The sequence below is a fragment of the Cryptomeria japonica genome, chromosome 3 (assembly GCF_030272615.1).
Source record: "Cryptomeria japonica chromosome 3, Sugi_1.0, whole genome shotgun sequence".
Lineage (NCBI taxonomy): Eukaryota > Viridiplantae > Streptophyta > Pinopsida > Cupressales > Cupressaceae > Cryptomeria > Cryptomeria japonica.
The window spans coordinates 799,957,121-799,981,836 of NC_081407.1; the positions used below are offsets into that span (position 1 = coordinate 799,957,121).

General features: G+C 33.4%; 1 protein-coding gene across 2 annotated transcripts; it reads left to right on the forward strand.

The window, feature by feature from the left end:
• The first annotated feature begins 19,705 nt into the window (after positions 1-19,705).
• Positions 19,706-24,101, forward strand: LOC131044368 (probable WRKY transcription factor 61). 2 transcript variants are annotated; one of them, XM_057977686.2, is made up of 6 exons: positions 19,706-20,358; positions 21,107-21,184; positions 21,288-21,458; positions 21,539-21,904; positions 22,293-22,406; positions 22,934-24,101. In XM_057977686.2, the coding sequence occupies exons 1-6, from the start codon at positions 20,035-20,037 to the stop codon at positions 23,807-23,809; spliced, it is 1,929 nt and encodes a 642-aa protein (XP_057833669.2). In that variant the 5' UTR covers positions 19,706-20,034; the 3' UTR covers positions 23,810-24,101. The 2 variants fall into 2 exon arrangements, with proteins under 2 accessions (XP_057833669.2, XP_057833670.2); XM_057977687.2 differs by having other exon boundaries at positions 19,712-20,358; positions 21,551-21,904.
• Positions 24,102-24,716: the final 615 nt, after the last annotated feature.

The window sequence follows — 24,716 nt, forward strand, 5'->3', positions numbered from 1 at the left end:
GCCTCTAAAATCGGCGAACGCGATCAAATCTATGAACCAATGCCATCATTGCTGACTATTGCTGCTCTATTCTCTCTCTGCACTCTGATCTCTTGGATGTGTGGATGACAATGAGGATGTTTTTCCCTCATGGTCTATCTTATAGACTACCCTAGCCCTAGCCCTCATTTCCCAAGTCAGTCTTCTTTATCCCATGACTCTATCACTCTATTCTACCCAGTCAGTCCATTCTAGCCTTTCTTTCTTATCAAGAGATTGTCTGCGATCTTTTTAGACATTTTCATCCAATCTCTCGAGGGGGCATATCATTCCCATCTTGGGGCAACATTGTATCAATTTATATTATCTTCTTTGAAACAACACGACAAGATGCATTGTCTCAAAGAGGGGCAAAATGTAGACACCTAAAATTGTCCAATCTAATTTTATTTATTTAATTATTTTAACCTAATTCTTCTATTAATTAAATAAATCCTTATTTATTTAATTAATTCATTTATCCTCTTCTAGCCTTATTTCTCATTTAAATAAATACCTTTATTTATTTAAATTATCCTTTTCCTAAATTAAATAAATATTTTATTTATTTAATTGATCCCACTTCTTCTATTAATTAAATGAATCTTTATTTATTTAATTAATTCATTAACCTTTTCTACTTATGACACATGTCATTCATCTCTTAATTCATACACTACCTACCCTCTCATTATTTTATTATTTCCTTTATCTACCCTCTAATCATAGCTGACCATTTATATTTTACACCTCTCAATCTTATTCCTCCATTTCATATAGTGTCTTCTATATAAGGAGATGCTTCCTTCATTATCAAACCCTAACTGACAAACTACTTGATGACTCAGCTACGCTACGCTTTTGAACTTTCATATGCGATCCTACTTACAACCACATTTTTGCTCTTTGTTGAGCTCTTGTGCACATATAAAATTTGAGAGCAAATATATCAAGCAAGATCAATGGAGATAGGAAGAATGGAGATTCAAACCCTATTGGACATATGATGGTATAATCTTTGTGATTTCATTTGATTTGCATGTCTTAGGTAATCTTCATATGTTATGGTGGATCTTTTTTGTTGTTAGGCTAGGGTTTTGTGGTTGAATTCATTTAGCCTTTCCATATTGTTGTTTATCCATTTTCACCATAAACAACTGCAAGTAGCAAAGTTCCCTTCACTATGATTCATGAAAACAAGGATACAAAATATTACAAAGCAAAGCAAAGTTAACTAAGTAATTCTAAATATCACAAGAAGGAAAGAATGTGCAGAGTGTATGCGCCCATGTTAAAGCAATCACACATACCTTATCAGGAGTGATTTCTTTAAGGTAGGATACACCCAAGAAAAAGAGAAGAGAGGGAGCACGTTATCGCAAGGATTTAGCCCCCAATCGAGGTATAAACCCAAGGATAATGAACACAAAACACGAGGTAGTGTCGCTTTCCTCAGGGTCAATCTAATGTATGATAACTCATGTATATCATGTATGTATATGCATATAATAATCTTCATTCCCGAAGGAAGGACACTACCTTAGAAGAAAGGGAAGAGAGGATGTCTTTTGAGTCAACATGAAAGGGACCTAGAAAAGATCTCAATGCCTTACATCATCCCCAAGTAGACATTAAAGAAACAATAGAAGAACAGGGACACATATAGAAGAATGGTCACAAAAGAGAAAGAAAGAGAGAGAAAAGGATCTACAGTGCTAATATTGCTAATCTAGCATGACATCCACCTCCCAATCTTGCTGATCATTATTTTGGGAAGGCGAGAACATGCCAGAGGAGCAATATCGAGCACAACAGATGGGGCTATCACAAGATCCAAACAAGGACTATGCTCATGTTGTAAGTCGCTTTGTTCGATTCTAGGAGCTAGGATTAAAGTTTGTGAAAAATCATCTGATAAATGTTTATCTACATCAATATATTCATGTTCACTGTCAGAAGCATTAGGAGTTGTATTGCCATTATGAATAACATTTTCACTCATTTTTGCATCAAAGTTTAAAGAAAGAGGAGAAAGAACATGAATAGGAGTAAAACCATCACATGTTTTATGCAACTTATGATTTGGAGATGTTGGTTGAACATCTTGCTTTGGAGAAAAGGGAATCATGTCAACTGTTGGAGTCTGAGGAGATTGAGTATTTTGAGGGATAGCTTCACTAGATCGAATACGACGTCTTCGTCAATGTTCTCTCACACAACGATTATGTCGAGTCTTAGTTGAAAGCTGAGAAGGAGGAGGGATACTTGAAGAAGGAGGAACGGCTATCTCCTTTATAGTGGAAGGTTTAGGTTGAGGTCTTTTTGGTTGAGCAATAGGAGAAGAAAACCTCTTCTCTCGATAAGAGGATGGAGGTGGAACTGCACCATAGAAAGGAGGAATATTAGGTGTAGGGAGGAGACCAAGTCCATCATGAGGAAGAGGTATAGGTCTAACCTTAAGAAGAATATTGTGTTTCTCCTTAAGAGAAGGTAAAGTCACATCCATAGGAGTAGGTGGACAGTTTTCCTTAGGAGGGAGATTGCTTCTATCCGAGAGAGGAAGAACCTCATCTTGAAGAATAATAGGAATGTCAAGTGTTGGTGACCTAGGTTGAATTAAGGATAAGATCATATCATTCTTCCATTTTTGATAGGATTGAAAAAGAGCATCGCTCCTTGATGGAAGAGATTGAAATTGTTTAGGCCAAAAGAGATCAACAGGAACACTAGGGCTTCTTTCAGATGGACAAAATAGGTAGCATGGTTCACAGTTATGATTTCTCCTTTGTGAGGAAATTTAAGACACTCGTGTATTGGAGAAGCAATATCATTCATGGAAGATAGCCAAGGATATCCCAACTTCACATGGAATTGCTCAGAGGAAGGTATGATAACAAAGTCAACATCCATGGATTTAGCATGGACTTCAACAAGAAGGGTGATAGAACCAGTGGTATGACAAGAGAATCCATCAAATAACTTCACAACCACATTAGACACATCATATATTGGTTTATGCAATCGTAAAGTGAAAAGATACTCCTCATTGATGACATTGACCATGCAAGAGGGATCAGTAAGGGCACCACGTCAAGGTATGTCCTTAACCTTCACAACTATGTATAAAGGGCCATCGGGTACTCTAATGGTCTCACTAGGGTCAAATATAATACAAGGATCCTTAGGCGTATCTTGTTTTTCTACCATATTTACCAAGTTCGGAGCCATAAAGGTGAATTCCTCATAAGAGAAAGAAGTAGGCACAATCTCAATAACGTTAGAGGTATGAGAAGGCAAGGGATTAGTGAAAATCTTAAGATTTTGATTAGGAGGAGCTACTGATTTATTCCCTTTATCATTCACACTTGGCACATATATAGTATTATTATCAATCAAGTCTTGAACCTTATTTTTCAATGCAAAACATTTCTTAGTATCATGACCAGGTTGACGATAAAATTCGCAAAAGGAATTGTTTTCAAAATGAGGAGATGCAAGTTTGGAAGGGTCAACTTGTTTTATAGGAGGAAGTTTGATAACATTTCTATGCAATAACTAAGACATAATACTATGCAAAGATTCATTCAAAGGATTAAACTGTCTTTCTCTTTGGAAAAAATTAGAAATTGGAGGTACACCTGTTGTAGAATTCACATGGTTGTTGTTGATTGGATCATTGAACTTGATGAAGATTTTTGTTGGTTTGAACTTCACAAATGGTTGTTGAACACTCTTCCCCTTATCACTCAGAGCCATAGGAGTGGATTGCTCCATTTGACTCACAGCTAGTTGATAATTGTGGAGTATTGCGCACAACTGTGGAAATGAAGTAAACTCAGACAAAAGAAGCTTTTCCCTGACATATTTTTGTAAATTAGAAATGAAAATTATTTGAATATCATTATCAGGCACATGAAAATAAATTTGAGCACACAAATGCTTATATCTACCAATGAAATCAGTCAATTTCTCTTTAACACCTTGTTTACAATGCATCAAATCAGTCAAAGTGATTTTAAGACCAATGTTGTTTTGAAATTGTTGGATGAAAGAATTTTCTAGTTGTTGAAAGGAAGTGATAGAATAAGAAGGCAAAGAGAAATACCATTTTAAGGCCTTATCTCTTAATATTCTTGTAAACAATTTTGCAAGCAATCGTTGATCATAAGAAAAATCAGTACACAAGGTTTGAAATGTTTTGACATGCCTAAGAGGAACACATTTTTCATTATAGAGTTCCAATTGAGGGATCTCAACATGTTTAGGCGACACATCTTTAACAACATCAAGAGAAAGTGGGCTCGCAACATCAAAGGTGGCCACACTAAACTTGGATTGACTCATGGAAGCAATTTGTTGTTGTAAGGAAGACACAGTTCATGCAAGATTGTTGATTGTCATTTCGGTAGAAGAATTGATGTTAGACATAGGTGATTGAGAAGGTGGTGTGATGTTGTTGAAAGAAGGCATGGACTGAGAATAAGGTGGTGGTACATTATGATAAGTACGCATTGGTGATGATTGGGTAGGAAAAGGGACACTTAAAGGAGGAATAAAGTTGTTGAAGGAATTTCCCCCTTGTGTCATACCGATTGGTTGAGGAATAGTAGGAATAGTCATGGAAGACATAGGTAATGATGGAGGATTAAATGAAGAAGAGGGATTGCCCCCATGACCTATGGTTGTAGGAATGATGTTAGATGTAAAAGTAGGAATACTAATCATAGGATTGGTCAAAGGAATAGAGGAATTGACTTGTGTTGAAGGTTGTGAGTAACCTAGGGTTTCAACACAACTCTTGATAGGTATGAAATTAGAATCAACAATACGTGCAATGCCACACAATATATGAATTCCATTCTTATCACTTTGAAGCATGCACTTAATACCTTCAATTGATGGAAGAGCTTCACTATTAGGGTATTCTTGGGACATCAATTGTTGAAAGCTATTAAATTGATTGTCCAATGTGGAAAGTTGATCTAAAGAAACCCTAGTTAAAGCCTCTTATTCATCATGGGATCCATCAATGGGGTAAATAGGCACATGATTAGGATGGGAAGAATTAGCATGATCCTCATTAAAGAAGTCACCCAAATTAGGCTCCATCTCCTCAGTAATTAAACCTTGGGAAGCCTTAATTCTAATGCTTCATCTAACGAGGACAGAATAGGTAGGACTAATAGCGGTAAAACTCATGCACTAGAGGGGAAAAATGAATTTTGAATTGTGGAACAAAGCTTGCAAAATGTAAGGAAATAATGATTACACAATTTGAACTTTGTTGGAGGAAGAGGATGACATAATTTCCAAAAATGAAAGGAAATTGTAAATTTAAAATTAGGGCCAAGGGAATACCACTTAATTTTAAAATCATAATTTTTAAAACCAGGGCAAACAATAATTAACCTCTTAATTTTAAAAAAAATCTTGAAAGTTGAAATGTTGAATTTTGAAGGTATTTCTAATTCTAGAGGGTTCCACAATTGATAAAATCAACCAATCTTTCAGATTTAGGCTAATAAATATAGTCATAATAGTCTCCCAAAATTTCGAGAAAAAACCCGAGGACCGTGGCGAGAACACACATGGTCCGACCAACTTTTTTCAAAATTTTCAGGGATGGATATTATGATGATTTTAAAGCTAACCCCAAAAAATTGGTGAATTTTACGATCTCTAGATGGGCGAAATGAAGGCAAAAAGGTGAAAATAGGACCCTATTAGGGTTTTGCAGAAAAGAGGAATTGAAGTGCAATTTTTGAAAAGGGTCAAACCTAATGGATAGGGACACCTTGGAAATTATTTAAGAATCTGAATGTAACTGAAATTGATTTGAAATTCACACAAAATCCAATTAATTATAAAAATTAGGGTTTGATGACCTAACCACTTAATTTTGAATTTTGAATTTTGGGAAAAGGGGGGAAATTGGAAATTTGAATTGTGGGATTGAAGACAAATATGAGAATAATCAAAAATCTGAAAATTAAGTTGAAATCATATTTTTGCACAAGTTCAATATGATTTTTGAAAATTAGGGTTTTAACAAGTAACCTCTTAATTTTGTAAATTTTAATTGCAAATTGAACAAGACAATGAGGAAATTGAATTTGACAAACACAACAATTTTTAGATCTAAGACAAACACAAACAATTTTTACAAATCACAAATTCAATTTTAAACTTAAAAACTAGGGTTTTTAATGAATTAACCACTAAGTTTGCAGAAATTTGAAACTTGTAAATGAAAAAAATGCAATTTTATTCAAAGGATAGCAATGCAAGACGTCGGGTTCACCAAAATGTGATGGTGGGAAAATGATGAGTGATAGATCAAGAGGAAAACTAACCCTTTCCCTCAGAGAGAGATGAGAGTTTCACTATTGATTATCCTTCAAGCACTTTTCACCATTACATTAGGGAGATAAGGGGCAATTCACTAGATCCAATCTCCACACAAAGATGATAGATTGAATTCTAAATGAATTAAGGATGTTATGATGATCCCCTTATTCCCTTTTGTTTGATTTAGAAAGGAAATTGATTGAATTATGTAGTGCAAAAGTGAAAAAGAATCGATTATAACTTGAGATCTAAATATGGGATGAATCTGTGCACCTAGATTTGGCAATAAAATGTCGAGATGAAGTCGCCCTGCAAATTTGACGAAAAGTTCTCTAGACCATTGCGGGAATGTACACGGTCCTCCGAAAAAATCCGCAAAACAAAAAGGGTTTTTCCGCCTCCACAAATGAAGCTCAAATCCGAAAGTACAATTGCGCACTTGCAACCTACACATAGAAAAGAGAGGTAAATGTGTTGGGATTGGGGGTTTGCCTTTATGTCAAACCCTAGTTTTGGAATTAACCAAGTAATGAAAGAAAGTACTTGGAAGTAGATGTAAATGGAAGACTGAATTGTAAATTACCTCAAGGGAGGTTGTAGCAGCAATGTTGATATAAATGCTTGTGTGGAATTGAATTTTGAAAGGGATCTCCTCTTCAATGTTTGAATCCTTGACTTGAATGCAACACCTAGCCTTGAAGGGAGACTTGAGAATGCTCAATGCTGGAAAAGATTGCTTGAATTCTTAAATGCTTGATCACTTATGCAACTTGAATTTCTCCCACTTATTAAACTTCAACTTATGAAAATGAGAGGATGAATGCCCCTTAAATACATATTTAAATGATTTGAATTTCATCACGAGCCGACATCGGGGATATTTCCCGCTCACTGCACAACCCACAATGCTTTCACTAGAAAGGTCCTACCCCAAAATAGGGCAGGGACAGGGGCACCACACCCTTGTCCTGGGAGGACAAGAGTGCCACGCCCCTATCCAAGGGGGGACAGGGGCACCACGCCCCTGTCCTACCCATGTCTCCATGGCAGAGTGTGGACATAGTGATGCAGAGGCCAAGGAAGAAGTAGTTTTCACAAGGCTAGCACTCTCCAGTCTCCGATCAGGCTAGAGTATTCGAGTTCGCATGCATGAGGACCCTAATGTAGTCATAAATTGCTAGGGTCGCAATTTTATGACACTACACAACTGTATTTATTTACATTACTTTTCGAAAGCTACATTCATCATAGTTCATTACATTCCATTTAATCCATAATTTCATTCATACAAATAAAAGATCTATCACCTAGGTTACATCATAATTACATTGCATTTATAACACCGTCTCATAAGAGTACATAATGATTACATCAAAATTACATCTTTCCATGAAGGCATACATAAAAAAATGATACATCCGACCACATAAGGTCCAAGAAATACAAAAATGCTCCAAGAAGAACAAAGATGATCCAACTGGTACATGAGATGATCAAATCCACGAGAACAACTGAGCACCTACGAAGCCAACCCTCGCAAGAAAGGAACGAACACCCGATGGAAAGTGGCACTACCACCCGACCATGTGACCCTCTAGCAAACCACAAAGAATGCACACATGGTCTAAATATTACATCGGGTAACCACATAAAACATACACACACAAATATGACTCCACAATAATACTCCAAGTGACATCAACAAGACTGCACATCAGTGAACATAAGGGAAGAGTTTCTTTGCATAGCTTGGAATGGTTATCCTAGTAGGCTTCCATAGGCCCCGAACCTCATCCTGGGTTATCTTGGCAGCCTCTCCCGAACTCCCAGCCCCATCTAAGTCTCATGCAAATGCAACAAACCTTTCATGAGGACAAGGTGGTTGGTTTTGCCATTCTAAGCCTTCCCATTGCATCCTGAGTTTGTGTGAGCACTCAACCATGAGCGGGGTACAATTAATCTTAATTAGTATTTAAGCTACCCAAACCCTCTAATATATTATTAGGTTATTACTTAATTATCCAGCTTCTGAGGGGATTATCCTAGCAACCACTCTGGGCCCGACCCCCACTCAGAAGTCACTCTTCGTTATAACACTACACAATACCAAAAGAAATCTAAGGCAAAAACACAAAAGCCAACCATACACAGGGAGTACCAACACAACTAAAGAAATACACTTGGTCACTCAAACCCTTCCATCTAGGTTTAACCATGTGGAGGTGTGATACGGACAATTCGGTCTACTCACAAGACAAGACCACAAAGGGAAAAAGCATGAAAAGGTCAAAATCAACATATACCCAATTGACTTGCACGATGACTTAATTAAGAAGCCATACCCACACACATGAAAATTTCCACTTTAAATAAAATTAAGCCATTAAGTTCCCAAACCAAATGACTAAAAACAAGTTTCATTTGCAATATAATTTCTAATTAATCAATAACAAGTAAAGCCAAACATATAAGAAACAAAACTATTATTTACATTCAAATATAGATTTCGGTTTCCCATCTAGTTCATATTGACCAAGTTTTACTATAATTTATAAATTTCAATTTAAATCAATTTCTTACAATAATTTCCCAAAAGCAATATTTAACCTCCAATCCATATTTACTAGCATCAATTTATAAATTTTAAAAAATAATATATAAATTTAGACACACACACACACACAAATATATATATATATGTGTGTGTGTGTGTGTGTGTGTGTGTGTGTGTGTGCACACACACACACACACACACACACACAGATATATATGTGTGTGTGTGTGTGTGTGTGTATGTATGTATATGTATGTAAATATATGTATATATACATATACATATACATATACATATACATGTACATGTATATGTATATGTATACATATATGTATATGTATGTATATATGTATATATATACATATACACATACATATATACATATACATATATATATATACACACACACACACATACACGCATATAAGTAAACCATAACAAAATCGAATTTGGTTGTGCATACAAAACAGATTGCACACATTACACAGGCGGCATACACGGAAGGGGTGGGGTGTGGCGGTTGCGGTAAACCCCACAACAGTGGTGCCACAACTATGAGGCTTTACCCATGACTGTAGGTTGCCACAGTCGTGGGGCTCTCACAACCGTGGTGCCCACTGGTGTGGGGCTCCCACAGCTGTGGGGCTCACGGATGGGGTTGAACCCACAACCCCCTCAAAAGAAAACAGAAAAACATAAACACATTTTTTTTACATAAAATTTTACATTCTTCCCCAATTCGAAATTGATTAAAGCTGCGTGATTTCTTCCATAAAATAATGAGTACAAGAATGCATTTAAATCACAAAAACCCCAGATTCATTATAAGAAACACAGAGGATGAACTCAACCCAAAATAGATTCAATTACAAATATTTCTTTCTCAGAAGAAGCAGACAAAACTAAGCACATAGATTTCTTTCCAAACAACACAAATAATTCTTTAACAACACTAAAATTCAATAACAAAGGTTTTTAATCCCAACCTTATATGCTTTCCTGGAAGAAAAATTGAAGATGAATCCAATAGATGAACACACAACAAACCACACCAATCCTTCCAAAGCTTTCCATCAAAATAAAACCCTTCAAAATTTCATCAACACCTCCAAGCAAAACCACCATTTAACAACAAAGAGGAAATTTTCCCAAAATGCAAGAACTTCCATATTCTGGAAAAATCCCCCAATATAAAGGATTTTTACCTAAAATATCTTTTAGGGCAAAAATCTTTTCGTAAAATTAATATTTGAATTTCTTTCCTCCAATTTAATAACATTTATATTTTTAATTTAAAATTAAATTTCCTCACACACAAAAAAGCCATCTAGATATTTAATTTTTCAAAGTTAAAATAACTTTTTACAAAAACACATGACACAATATTAAATCCACTAGATGATATATATTAAATAATTAATTTAATTAATCAACCTAGTATGATTTATTTATTTATTTTAACATATAAGGTGCCCATATAATTTATCCCTAATTTAATTTGTGTATGACAATACACATTAGTTATTAATTACCCTAAGGTATTAATAATTAATTTAACATAAAATAACACTAGAAGGATTTAATTAAGTCACAAAAAACATAACACACAAACTCATCTAAACAAAATAAAAACTTGACCCGCATACCAACATAGGAAAAGTTGATAGAAGATTGACAATGCTCAGTATCAAGCAAGGCTAGGGATGATATTTAGGGCCTTAAAACTATCTCCTTTACTTCCATTGAGTTAATTAGGTACGATCAGACCTGTGGAGCCAAGTGGAGTCAGTACCTTGTACCTGCAATTCTTGCATCACCGAACCACACACACACACACACACACACACACACACATATATTCAAACACGGTAGACACACTGGTGAAGGATAATCATGATGTTCCATGTCTCACCAAAGTGAAGGATGAAAAATCATCTCCTCGCACCCCATACAAACTCCACACATACATGAAGACAAATACATAATGCAACTCATACATAAGGTAAATGTGTTAGTTCATGGTCAATAACACATAAATAAAGTTAACATCTAATCATCCATAAGGAACTAATGCATATTCAAAATTCACTAAATCACACATCAAAGCATAATCTATCATAGCATAATATCTGAATAAAAACATCACCACATAGTGTATCCACAAAACCACTGAAAAGTCAACCATGGTCAAAATGAGTATCGAAAAAGTCCGATCAAGGGAGGGGTACTATAGTCCTACAATTACAATGATATTTTCAAGCTTATATACTCCTTGTCACTATTCAACAACCTTAAAGAAAAGATGTTATTTGGGATAAATTAGCACTCAATGGATGAGAAAGAATATAAATAATGTATAGAGAAATTCATGAAAAACAATGATTTCATCGTTCAAATTCTTAGTAAGAAGGAATCTAACATGAAGAATTTTTTTGAAAAAGATGATATAGCCCATTTTCCCAAATATATTTTCATCTCCTAAATTGCAAGAAAAATATTAACACTAAAGTATGGTGTTATTTATTGAGTAGAAATGAATGAAGTCTGACACACACAAAAAAAAAACTATGATGAGAAGGTCGTGATTTAGTTGATGAAATTGCATATTACACAATGGATGCACTCCTCACTGGAAGTAGTAGGAAGCATTCTACCAAACAATCTTGACATTTTTATCCTTCATTTTTGTTAAGGTTTAAGTAGCATCCTAAGTTAGTAATTTTAAGTGTTATTTACAACTTTAATAGCTTAGTTTCTCTTCATTAGCCTCTTACAATCTCTCATATACCATGTAGCTTCTTCATCAACATCTTGTGATCTATTCATTAACCTTATGTAGTCACTTTGTAAATAGCTTGGGTTCTCTTTCTCAACTCTAGAACTTTTTTAGTATTCAAGTTATAGAAGTTCTAGTCTATTTTTTTCCTTGTTCAGTTCTAACTTTTGTTTCTAAAGAATAATTATTTTGATCATTTTTTTAGATTTATTAAAAAAAGGCAGACAACTATCCACACTTAACTAATTATAAGAAATAAGTTAAAAGAAAATACATTATGTGTAATTTTATGATGGCATTATCCTAAATTTGTTGCATATCTATTTTTTTTTACAATTAAACTCTATACTTTTTATATAATTGACATTGATCCCTTTTCTACTTTATGCTCTCACCTACCCTTCTCTTAATTCCTAATCTATATGATGATAATATATTTTATCCTTTTATATTTTCTTAACATCCATAGCCTATTTAAAAGCTCTCATATTGGTGCATGTAGAGAGTTTGTTGGCCTATGTTTTACACTTGCCCATTGATAAAGTTTCTACATGTTTTTTTGTGATGAAATTCCTCACTGCTTATGCTTTAATATACACACATACTCTTCAAATGGTATCCATGCCTTATTAATGACACACCACCTCTTCCTTCATGGTGACCATTCCTATGATTGAATGCATTTTCTCCTATTTCATTTCAATGCAATTTTATTAGTTTATTTATTTTCCTTTCATATAGCCATTTTTCTATGGGTATGTGACATCTAACTATACAAGTTCCATTCTATTTTTGACTTTTTTTTTTCTAATTTTTGTTTCTAAAGCACATTCATTTTGTTTATCTTTTTAATTTTTATAAATTAGTGGATCATTATTCCAAAATTTATTAATTAAAAGAAAGAACTTGAAGTATAAAAACTTATATTATATATAATTTTTTTGTGAAAACATCCTATATCTATTATATTCTTTCTTGATGTCATTAATTCTAGTTCAAAAACTATTGAATCAATCCAACTAAGTGCTTGATTAAGGATAATGTGATCTTAATAATTCAAAGGATTTATAATGGTTTATATAAGAACGAATGGTCCTTACTTAGATTTATATTTTAAATGATTGAAACAAGTTACTCTTGTTACTCCATTTCTTGCCTATTTTGTCCTATAGCTTATACTTCACATATATTCTCATTCTTTCTTGATGTTCTTAATTCTTTTTCAAAAACTATTGAATGAATCCAACTAAGTGCCTAACTAAGGATAATGCGATCCTAATAATTCAAAAGATTTATAGTGGTTTTCATAAGAACTAACAGCCCTTAGAATAATAATTTAAATTATTGGGGCAAGTTGATCTTCTTACTCCATTTCTTGCCTATTTTGTCCTACAACTTATACTTCACATATATTTTCATCGAGATCATATCTACACTTGTACAAGTCAATCAAAGAAAAAACAGTCAATTAAAGGATCTAAGACAATCATGTAACTAAACCCTACATTTCTCGTTATGTGTCAACTGAATTTTCTATCTTCGTCATCATTTAACCTTATCTATTGTATTCAATGAATTATCACATTTACATTATATAGCCTCTACATCTAATTTAACATTTCTTTGTTTCTGCTTTATTATCAAAAACATTTATTTGTTTCTAATTGCAACTCACGACTAATCTTTTATTGATCGTCTTCGAAGAAACATGTAAAGGGTACATATATTTATTTTCAAACAAATATGACTAATCCTTACCATTGCAACATATTATAGATTATAGCTGATATAAACTACTTAAAAGTACTCATATATATTTAATATTATAATTTGCTTGCTACAATAAGAAAAATAACTATTCTCTCAAGATATCCAATCAATTAATTTGATCAAATTAAGTGCCGCGATGAATTTTTTTTGGTATTATTAGTATATGTTGTAGTTGTTACGGTGGTTACATTATACAAATATTTGGAAAAGGGAAGGCTATAGCTAAATTTGGTAGGGTGTACCTAAAGTCATCTACTTAGAAAAGTCAAAGAAAGTATAAATTATTCAAATCACACGAGAAACTTCACATATACCATTTAATAAAACATTATGAAGGACACAAAATATTTAAGGTGCCCAACACTTTGGAAGTCTGATTGTCAAGGAGTACTTTGCAAAAGTAATATTTTCTTTGTATTGGCACAAATCACAAAGTTAAAAAAAAAAAATTGTACATGGTTTTAATATTTAAGTTTCTATGAGGATTACTAAGGGATCCAAATGTATGAGTATTAAATTAAAATATCCTCCTATTCAATTTGATTGAAATGACTAGTCTAAGGATGGATAATGATTAAAAAATAAAGGTCTACATAGCTATATTTCTTGTCTACTACCACAAGTTGTTGGAGTTGTAGTTGCAAATAGTAAATGATATTGGAGTGATAGTTACACAAACATTTAATGTTTTCAATTTGAAAAAGATTCTTTTTTTAATCTCGAAAATATATTATGAAGAAAAGTTAATTGGATATTACATGAATCTTGTTGAGGAAGCTACAAGGAATGGGATAGATTACCTTCAAAATTATGTCTACTACAAAGATTAACTGTATATTTGAGCATCAAATTTGAGCTGGATTGAATCAAATTGCTCTCGGCCACTGATTGTAAAGGTGATTTGAAATTTAGAATTTTTTTGTTGATGTATATAATTAAATAGTTGAAACACTTTTTAAGGGTGGAAAACTATTGTAAAAGTTTGATTTTGAAAGCAATATAATGTTACTTCTTCCATTTTTACTTAGTTTTCCAAACATCAAGCATTTTATTTCATTTTTCAAATATATTTTGATGGATATTGTTGAGTTTGTGATGTGCTTCATGCCAATAGTTTATTTCCAATTGTAAGTAGCCTTTTATGACCAACATGAGCACCATGTTTTTATATTTTAGAGAATCTCAAGTTAAATTTTGTTAATGATTAAGTGTTTGATGGATTTTACTTCATGGTTTGAGACTCTTTTAAATAATACATTTCCTTTTGGTTGCGATATATCTTGTCAAGAAAAGATTGGTTTTGTTTGTAAACTTGTATATCCATTATTGAGGCTAGAATTGGATAAACGATTAGAATTTTAGATTTTTTTCCTTTCTAACCCTTCACTTTCTTCCCTTATCTTTTACAATTTTGGGGAATCTATTTAGTTTACTATCAAAATAGGATTTCCAAACATGCACACAACTATTATAGAGTAGATATTTTATGAACATAAATTAACATATTATTGGTTATAGTTTGAAAGTGATATTTTAAGGTAATATATGCTAGGATGAATTTTCTTATGGATTGCTAAATCTAAAAATATTATGTTATGTCCAATTTTTGTTACAAATTTTGTTCAAATCTTATAAGCACTTTGATGTAACAACAAAATGAATCAACTAAGATATCCAATGAGTCAAAACTTAATTAAAAGGGACCTTGGTATCGTCATTTTTCATTTTTGGATTTGATTCCTTTCAAGATAGGTGTGAGTTTATATTGAATTCTCACCTAAGACGAGACATGTCAGAACAACCATCAACACTATGGTAAATGAATTAGATCTATAAAATGAAGTGGCAAGATATGAAATCCAATTTTTTTTCCCTCTCTCAACTAATACTCTAATTCATCTCTCCCTACGTGATATAAAGGTGTTACTAACAATTGATCCTATCAACTTCCATACTTGTAATGAAATCAATTAGGCAATTATTTATGACAATGATAGAAACTCTCTTGTTCCAAAATATTTGGATAGATTCCTATCATATGGAAGAATTGATACTTAGAATTTACTTTGGATAAATTTCTAGTCCCTTTGGTGGAGATTTTGGATCATTTTTTTTTGTCCTAATTTAACTCTACAAAAGATTGCATTTTTACGAAGTAGAATGGCCTATAGTTCTTTAGTAAGGTTGGTTTATTTTTCACCTTGTATTACACCTTTTTAACATTACTATACAAATCACCAATTTTATAATAATTTAGATATATTTATACAAATTATATTTTATCATGAGATCTAAAGGATTGATTAAAAAACTAATCGATTGTATTAGGAAAAAATTAAAACTAAAAATAACAAACTAATATACTTATAATGTAGATTTTTCAAGGCTTGTATCATGATTCATTCTCTAAGCTCAATATCTATATTGTTAATATTCATTCCTCGTAAGAAACTTAGAACTTATTCTTAAATTCGATGGATTTCATCTTAAGTGCTTTTCTTGTAACTTGAGCCACACAAAATTGTTTGGTGCACATAAAATTTTTATCTTAGTTCCAAGATACTCAACCTAAAAAAATGTTAAATAAATCAAGTTTATGTGTTAAAGAATTCATTTGGCATAATATTTTTAAAAATTCTTAGGAGATAAATGGAGATTTTGGTCAAAATTGAGTCTTCTATAATTTCAATGATATTTTGAAGCCTATACTCATTGTTAGTACACAAAAACCTTAAATAAAAGACCTTATTTGGGATAAATTGACACTTGATCCAAGTGAGAAAGAATTTCAACAATGTATAGAGAAATTTATGGAAGAAAATGCTCTCATCCTTTAAAATCTTAATAGAAAGGAATATAACATGTTGATTTTTATTTTGAAATGATGATCTAGTACCATTCCCCCAAATACATCCACATCTCTTGAATCATTAGAAAATATCAGTACTAAAGCTATAATTAAGTGTAAATGAATGAAGATTTAAAACCAAAAAAAAACTATGATGAGAAGGTCATGAGGATGAAATCAAATGTTAGACAATGGATGCACTCCTCACAAGAAGTAGGAGGAAGCATTTTACCAAGCAATCTTGATATTTTTTATCCTTCTTTTTTTAGTTAAGTTTTAAGTAGCATTCTAAAGTAATAATTTTAGGTGTTATTTATAACTTTAACAACTTGACTTTTCTTAATTGGCCTCTTAAAGTCTCTCATATACCCTCTAACTTCTTTATCAACATCTTGTGGTCTATTAATTAGTCTTTTGTACTCACAATGCTAATAGCTTGGGTTCTCTTTCTCAATTCTAGAACTTTTTTAGCATTCAAGCTATAGAATTTCTAGTCTAATTTTTCCATTGTTCACTTCCCATATTTTGTTTCTAATGCATAAATATTTAATTCATTTTCTATAATTATGAAAAAGGGAGTGGACCCTTATCCCACACTTGAATAATTATAAGAAATAACTTAAAGGAGAATATATTCTATATAAATTTATTGTGACATCATCCCAGGTTGGGAGTGATCCCTTTTCTAGTTGTTGCTCCCACATGCCCTTCTCCTCTTCACTGCTAACCTATATGATAAAAATATTTTATCCTTTTAGCTTTGTTCGACATCCATAGCCAATTTATTACTCATTTTTTTGCAAGCAAAGAGGTTGTTGGCAAATATTTTGGAGAGTAGCTTTTACACTTGTCAATTATGTTTGCTAAAGTTTTTAAACCTTCTCACATGAAAAAATTCCTCTCTCCTTGTGATGCAGGAGCACTGGTGTGGTTCTTACCAGTTGAGGCAGTTAGTAGTGGAATTTCTTGGAGATCGTGGCATTCATTCATGTTTGAGAGTTTAGCATTATGGTTTTGGGTTTATTCCCTTGAGTTCATTGTCTTTGTTGTGTTTGAGTTTCATGGCATTTGGGTTTAATCTCGGTGAGTTTTCGATTCCGGTATTGGCCCGGTTGATATGTTCTTACCGATTAGTCTTGCACTGTGTTGAGCGAAGTTTGATCGGGTTGTGGTTGATCTGTGTGACTTGCAGATCATTGATTTATGTTTCTTGTGTCTTTTCCGATGTTCCCAGAAGACCGCGTGATGTTTTGTGCATTGGAAGTTGTTCTTAATGATTTGAGTCGACATGTTACCGTTAGCACGTTTCATGAACCGATTGGTCTTTGGGTCGACCTGATTAAGTTGTTATTATTTGCGGACGGTATAAATAAAAGTTTGTGAATCATTTGAGAGGACATAGGATAGAAGATAGAAGACTGAAGTTCGAGATCGAGCGAAGATGTAGAACCAGCGAGATTCTGGTTTGATGGACTAAAGTCGGAAGGGCTGAGGTTTGGATTAGGGTAGAATCGACAGACTGTTTCCAGAGGCCGATTTGATATTTGGATGATCTGCGAATCTCATGTTTGTGTCGTAAGCATTGTTTGTATCCTAGACTGTGATCCAACATGTGGCATATGTAATTCTTCAATCCGTTATAAGAACTATTTATACTATTTACCGGTTATGTATTATGTGATGTTATCGGTTGTTCTTTCTGCTATTTCTAGCATTGTGTTATTGATTACCGGTATATCTTGCATGGTGTTTGTGTTAGGCTACAAGGACGGGATGTCCTTCATTGGATCTCCCTACCTTGACTACAGCACATTATGATTTAATATACACCCATACTCTTCAAGTAGTATTCATGCCTTATTAATGGCACATCATCCCTTCCTTCCTAGTCACCATTCCTTTGATTAAATGCATTTTCTCCTATTTCATTTCAATGCAATTTTAATAAAAAAAATTTATTCCATGTTGCCATATTTCGATGGCGTTGTGACATCAAGCTATAGAAGTTCTACTCTAGATTTGTCTTTTTTAACTTCCCATTTTTTGTTTCTAAAACACATGTATTTTGTTCATTTTAAAAAAAAAAAATTTAATAAAAGAGTGGACCAAGATCCCAAAAAGAAAAAAATTGAAGGAGAATATATTTTATATTATTTTCTTATGACATCATCCTACCTTTATTACATTCTTTCTTGATGTCTATAATCCTTGTTCTAAAGCTATTGAATCAATCCAACTAAGTATTTGACTAAGGATAATGTGATCCTAATATTTCAAAATAAGCACTAATGGTCCTTACATATTAGAGTTATTTATTAAATGATTAGGGCAAGTAGATCTTGTTACTCCATATCTTGCCTATTTTGTTCTACAACTTATAGTTCATATCCATTCTTATGGAGATCATATCCACACTCATGTAAGTTAGTCAAAGAAAAAATAGTCAATTTAGAGAATCTAAGACAATTATGTGAGTGAACCCTAATTTTTTAGTTGTGGCAATCGGATTTGTATGTCTTCATCATTTAACCTTATCTTCTATATCCAACAAAATATCGCATTCACATTTATATAATTTCTACATCTAATTTAACATTTCTTGTTTCTAGCTGCAACTCTAATCTCTTATCAATAAGATTTAATTGATTATCTTCAAAGATACATATAAAGAATGTATATATTTATTTATAAACTAAACGAGTGTCATATAATGATTAATCCTTTCGATTGCAATACATTACTAATTAATTAAAAGTATAATAAATATTGATTATTACTTGATCAAATTAAGTAAGATGATGAAATTTTTATTATCAGTAATACATGTTGTAACTTGACGGTGCTTACATTATACATATGTTTGGAAAAGGGAAGGCTATAGCTAAATTTAGCAGGGTGTATCTAAAATGGTGTGCTACATGCCTCTTATTACATACGCTCAACTTTAAAAGAGAAAAGTCAAAGAAAATATAAACTATTCAAACCACATGAGAATCTTCAATGCGACTACGTAAAAATTAAAAAAAAAAATTACAGCATCTCCGACAAAAGGCTAAATTTGAAAATTCCCATCAGTTTAAAATGACCCAATACAAGATTAGATCAAATTTGATCTTTTGACAGACACAATTTAACAAGACCTGCAAATCAATTCGTTAATCATCATAAAATTCAATCCTTTGGGATTTTTTTATGCACCTCCAGGTTTTCATTCAATCTTTTTTTATAAAAAATTGAATCTTTTTGTCAAAGTAGAGTGGAAAATGCTGGCCAATTGAAAAAAATGAACCTCTTTCAGAGAAATCGAGGCACGATAAAAAATAAATAAAAAAATAGCAGTGACGACTACGTCTTTCTTCCATTAATTTTTGTATTGGTAGTGGTCAATTGTTTTGCACGTTTGTTGGGTTTCACAAAAACTCCTGAGCAAAGTTGAAAATTGTTCTAGAAATTGAAGAGATAACGGAGCATGCGGCGGCGCTCACGTACCAAGTCTCTTTCTCTGGAGAAACAACATGCCAAAACGACGTCAGGCGTTGAATTTACATGCAACAATTTCCATTGCATGTTCCCACGTATATCAATCACTATAGGGTTCACATTTCACAAGACTCTGGTTTTCATGGTTTGATTGTGGGGTTTTTATAATTATAGCATTGTTTAGTGGCTTATGGAGCTTATGCACAGCAGATTTTAGGTGTGAGTCACTAAGGTGAGCAGATGAAAAGGCATCTTGTAATGGATTCAGTGCATAAAGATGATGATGGTGACTGTCATCAGGGTATTAATTTCAGAAAGATGAGGATTTTGGAAGGTGGGATTGGTGGTGTTATGGAGATCGGTCTGAGTCTTAGATTGGAGGGTGATAATGTTGATGGGGAGGAATCTGAAATGGAGAAAATGGTAGGGAGGAATTCGGTGGATGGTTTAGAGCAGGTTGAAAGGAATGGTGGGGAAGAGGAGGTTGGAGAAGCTATGGAGGGTTGTGATTGTGAGAAATTCTCTACATCTGTCAGTGATTGTGAAATTATTGAGCAATCCAAGGTGTGTTGGGTTTAATCTAAATCAAGAAGTTTTTAAATTTTATGTACTGGGTATGGATATCTAGTGTTTTTAATAGCTTGGGTGTTCAAATCATTTGAGGGTAATTTTTTTGGTAGGCGGTTTAGATGTTCTAAATATCAGAAACATGTTTGGGTTGTTTAAGTTTTATCATTTGAATCTGTTTTTCATGAATGTAAAACATATGAGCAGGCTCCTCTTGTTTCATAGATCCTATTATGGTCTTCCAAATCAGTTGTTTCTTAAACAGTTTTTCTAAAATTTGTCTTATCACAACACCCTTTAAATTAATGGCAAGCCTTGGATAGTGAATAGAGATTATCATAGTTTTGTTTTTCTTCCTAATTAGAAATCAATATTGCCAAGATCCATTTCAGTCCAGGGGAGTGTTATATCCAATGTTCAGTTGAACTAGCTGATGAATTGGGTTTATCTTATTTTTGCTTTACTTCTTAACTAGAAATCACTATTACCAAAGATCTACCTCAAGGGGAGTGTTATGCCTAATGTTCTGTTAAACTATGCAATTATGGGTATAGTTTAAGATATGGAAATAATTTTTACAAGATTATTTTTAAAATCAATTGTGAATGTTTTTATTGATGTTTTAGATTGCATTCAATGGAGAGTGATTTGAAACTTTGATAAAACAAATGCACAGTTGATTTCAGATAGTCTTGAAAAACTTGTGCCAACTAACATTGAAAATAAAAATCATGTGGGTCTGCAGATCCAAAACCATAAGGATGATCGATCATCAACTATAGATGATTGTAGCTCACCACATATGCCTTCTGAAGGAACTCAGGTAAGAGTCGATCTTTGATTTCTTCTTTTAACCTCTATTTCACAGTGGCTAAAATAATTTTGTTTGTATGAGTTTAATTATTGTTTCTTGTGTGTGTGAATAGATTGAGTCTCTACATGCAGTAGTGGACCAGATAAAAGAAGAAAACAAGAAGCTGAAACTGGCTTTATTTGAGATAATAGATAATTATCAAAATCTTCAGACACATCTGGTGAAAGTAATGGAAAAAGCACAGAAACGTGAAAACAATCCACAACTAGGAGAGACTCCAAAGGTGAGCATTGATAGAATGCTATAATAGCCATTAATGTTCAAATTATTCATAACGAACAGATAACTGAAATTTATAGATAGATTCTGTTTCAGGAATCAGAAAAGTGGGAAGAGGAATCAGAACTGGTAGCTCTGTCCCTTGGGACAAATTTCTCCTCAACCAAAGCTGTTAAGGAAGAATCCACAGGCAGAGAAAGTGGGAAAGAGGTTGTGCAAAGCTCAAAGAGGCCACAGGAGCATCTCAGAGGATTCAATCTGAGTTTAGCTATCAAGGATGAAGAGGAAACAAGTGAAGAAAATAACAAAGAGAGCTTCTCTCTAACTAAATCAGAGGGAGGATTGATGAAGTCATATAAAGCTTTCAAGAACTCAGGCGAGAATTCAGAAGTTACACCGACCATTAAAAAAGCCAGAGTGTCTGTACGTGTCAGATGCGAAGCCCCAGTAGTAAGACCAAGTTCCATTGATACTTTTCTTTGTTCTATGTGGATCTAAACAATTACTATTGTGTTTAACCATCACTAACCCCAATACCCTTTTAATACAAATTTATAAAATATATAGAAACTGTACATGGTTCATGGATAACAATTCGTTTCATATAATGATTGCATGGTTATCTTTTTTAATTGATTTCCAGTCAAAAAAATTCTTACTGCAAATAAATATCATTTGAATTGGACCCACAGTCACATTCACATTAGGTATTTTGTTTTTCTATATTATTTTAAATTTTTAACAGTTCCATAGACCAATTTTAACCCTTCTGGAACTTTATTATTTTTAGGTTGATCTTTGTTAATAAAACACTGTTCGCTGGCATTGATTTTTTCAGATGCAAGATGGGTGCCAATGGAGGAAATATGGGCAAAAAGTAGCCAAGGGTAATCCCTGTCCCCGAGCTTACTATCGCTGCAGTGTGGCCCCTGGATGCCCAGTTAGAAAGCAGGTAGCCATTTTTTTAATTAAATTTTAACATACAGACTCTTCACATATTTTATATATATATATATATATATATCATTAGGGTTCAGCCTTTCCATCATTTGTGTGAGGAATGGGTTGGACCTTCTAGTGGACTAGGATCCTCCTTCCGTACTGGTGGTGCTTGTAGCTGGTTTGATTCCACCAAATTTTCTTCCTTAACTCTTATTATTTTGTTAGATAGTGCAAAGCAAAAAGATAAAAATGATGCTGTGTTGAACCCTTCCCTAGTCAGTGCTCTTGAAGAAAAAAATAAAGATAAAGATAATGATGGGTTGGACCTTCTAGTGGACGGGGATCCATGGGTTGGACCTTCTAGTGGACGGGGATCCTCCTCCCGTTGTGGTGGTACTTCTAGTTGGTTTGATTCCACCAAATTTTCTTCCTTACGTCTTATTCTTACCTTAAAGAGTGCAAAGCAAAAAGATAAAAATGATGAGTTAAAGCAAAAAGATAAAGATGATGATGAGTTAATGCATTAATATGGTGCAGGTACAGAGATGTCCAGATGACAAGGCTATACTCATCACAACATACGATGGCAGTCACAACCATCCACTTCCTCTTGCTGCAACTGCAATGGCATCCACCACAGCTTCAGCAGCCTGCATGCTTCTCTCTGGTTCCACCTCAACCATGGAAGCCATGATTGGCAACAATCCATACAGATCTAACTTAAACCAATTCCTTGCCTCCAATCCCACCATAAGCACCTCAACTTCCTTCCCCACAATCACACTAGATCTCGCCAATAAACCCACCTCACAATTAAACCTACACAGTTCAGTAGCAGGACAATCATCATCCACATCACTGCCTCCAACTTCACCTCTTCAATTCCAATACCCATCTACAGATCCCAACCTGTTTTCCATCCCTCATCGTCCTAACACAATGCATCATACCAACCAATCAATTCCAGCAGTTCCCAGTTTGAATCCCATGAACAATACTCACCTCAACTATGCTCAGCCTCATAATCCTGCATATAACAAATCCAATTCATCAAATTCATCTTCGAACCACGACCTTTTTAGCCAGATTTTGCACTTACAGAACCAAACTTTATTTGATTCATCACCCAACAATCCCGCTGCAAGAGCCATTCAAGAAGCTCTGTCCAGATTTTCCTCTCAGTCATCGATTCAGAATGTTACTCCAACTGCTGCCGCCATTACTTCAGATCCTAAGTTTACAGCCGCCCTTGTAAACGCCATAGCCTCCATTATCAGTAGCAGGGGGATCCAATCCAATGGGGAAGCAAGCAATGCAATAAGTAATATAATACCCATTGATGATCAGACGAAATGGGGAGAAGGCATCAGAGATCCTTCACAATCCAATGTACTGTCTTCAGCTGCTTCTTAACTATATTAAAAGCGTGGGCTTTGGTAAACTACCAAATACACCATTATGGCTTACTTGAAAATCTAGTTTCGAGGTAAAAGATTTGTGTAATGGAGACTAGTAGTTCTGCACAGCTGAAAGAGCATCCAAAGCCCTAGATTGAAGATAATTTCCAGGCTTTTTAGATTCTTCCATGCTGTGCTACCACTATTATAATCCACCAAAAGTTTAAAACTATTGTGTATTATAAAAGTTTAGACAAAAGGTGTCTCCATGCCCATACTTTCAATAAAATCGGGCATTTACAGGCTAACTACATAAATGCATACAATCAAAGCATAAATCAATTTAAATTTAATAAAAGGAAATTTGAAATTAAATAAAAAAGATATTTATATTTAATTTTCAGTTTATTGTTGTAATAGTGAAGATAAGATATTCAAAAATTGATGTATCAATATTTAACAATTAATGTTATCAATATGTTACTATTTTGAAATTGGAATAGATTAAGAATTTCTTATTGATCAATTTTAAGTGCAATAGATCTGTTCTTTGATAGATGAACTTATCTAGTAGACAACAAATTTCTACGTCATTTAGTAAAATCTTTACTATTTGATTGTGCATATGATGGTATTTAAGAAAACTTTTGGGGAGTTTGTTAGATTGCTAGGTTCAAATTCTCTTAGATTAATTCTCTTGATGAATTATCTCTATAACCTTAGATGAATATTCAAAAATAATGTGTGTAATGTAAATGAGTTATATGTATATTTTGATGCAATGGATTCTTTTTATGCTTCAAAACCAAGTATTCCTAGAATGGTTACTCTTTGATAATAAGATTATTCCTTGTTAATCCTAGATCTATTTAAGTGCATAGATGGTTGTCTTCAAATAACAAGACACAATAGTAAGTCACACA

Excerpts from the sequence above, each read along its gene's own strand:
- LOC131044368 (XM_057977686.2), top strand. The coding sequence starts at position 20,035 with ATGAAAAGGCATCTTGTAATGGATTCAGTGCATAAAGATGATGATGGT. Across the intron at positions 21,185-21,287 it reads TGCCTTCTGAAGGAACTCAG|ATTGAGTCTCTACATGCAGT; the intron begins GTAAGAGTCGAT and ends GTGTGTGAATAG. Across the intron at positions 21,905-22,292 it reads TCAGATGCGAAGCCCCAGTA|ATGCAAGATGGGTGCCAATG; the intron begins GTAAGACCAAGT and ends TGATTTTTTCAG.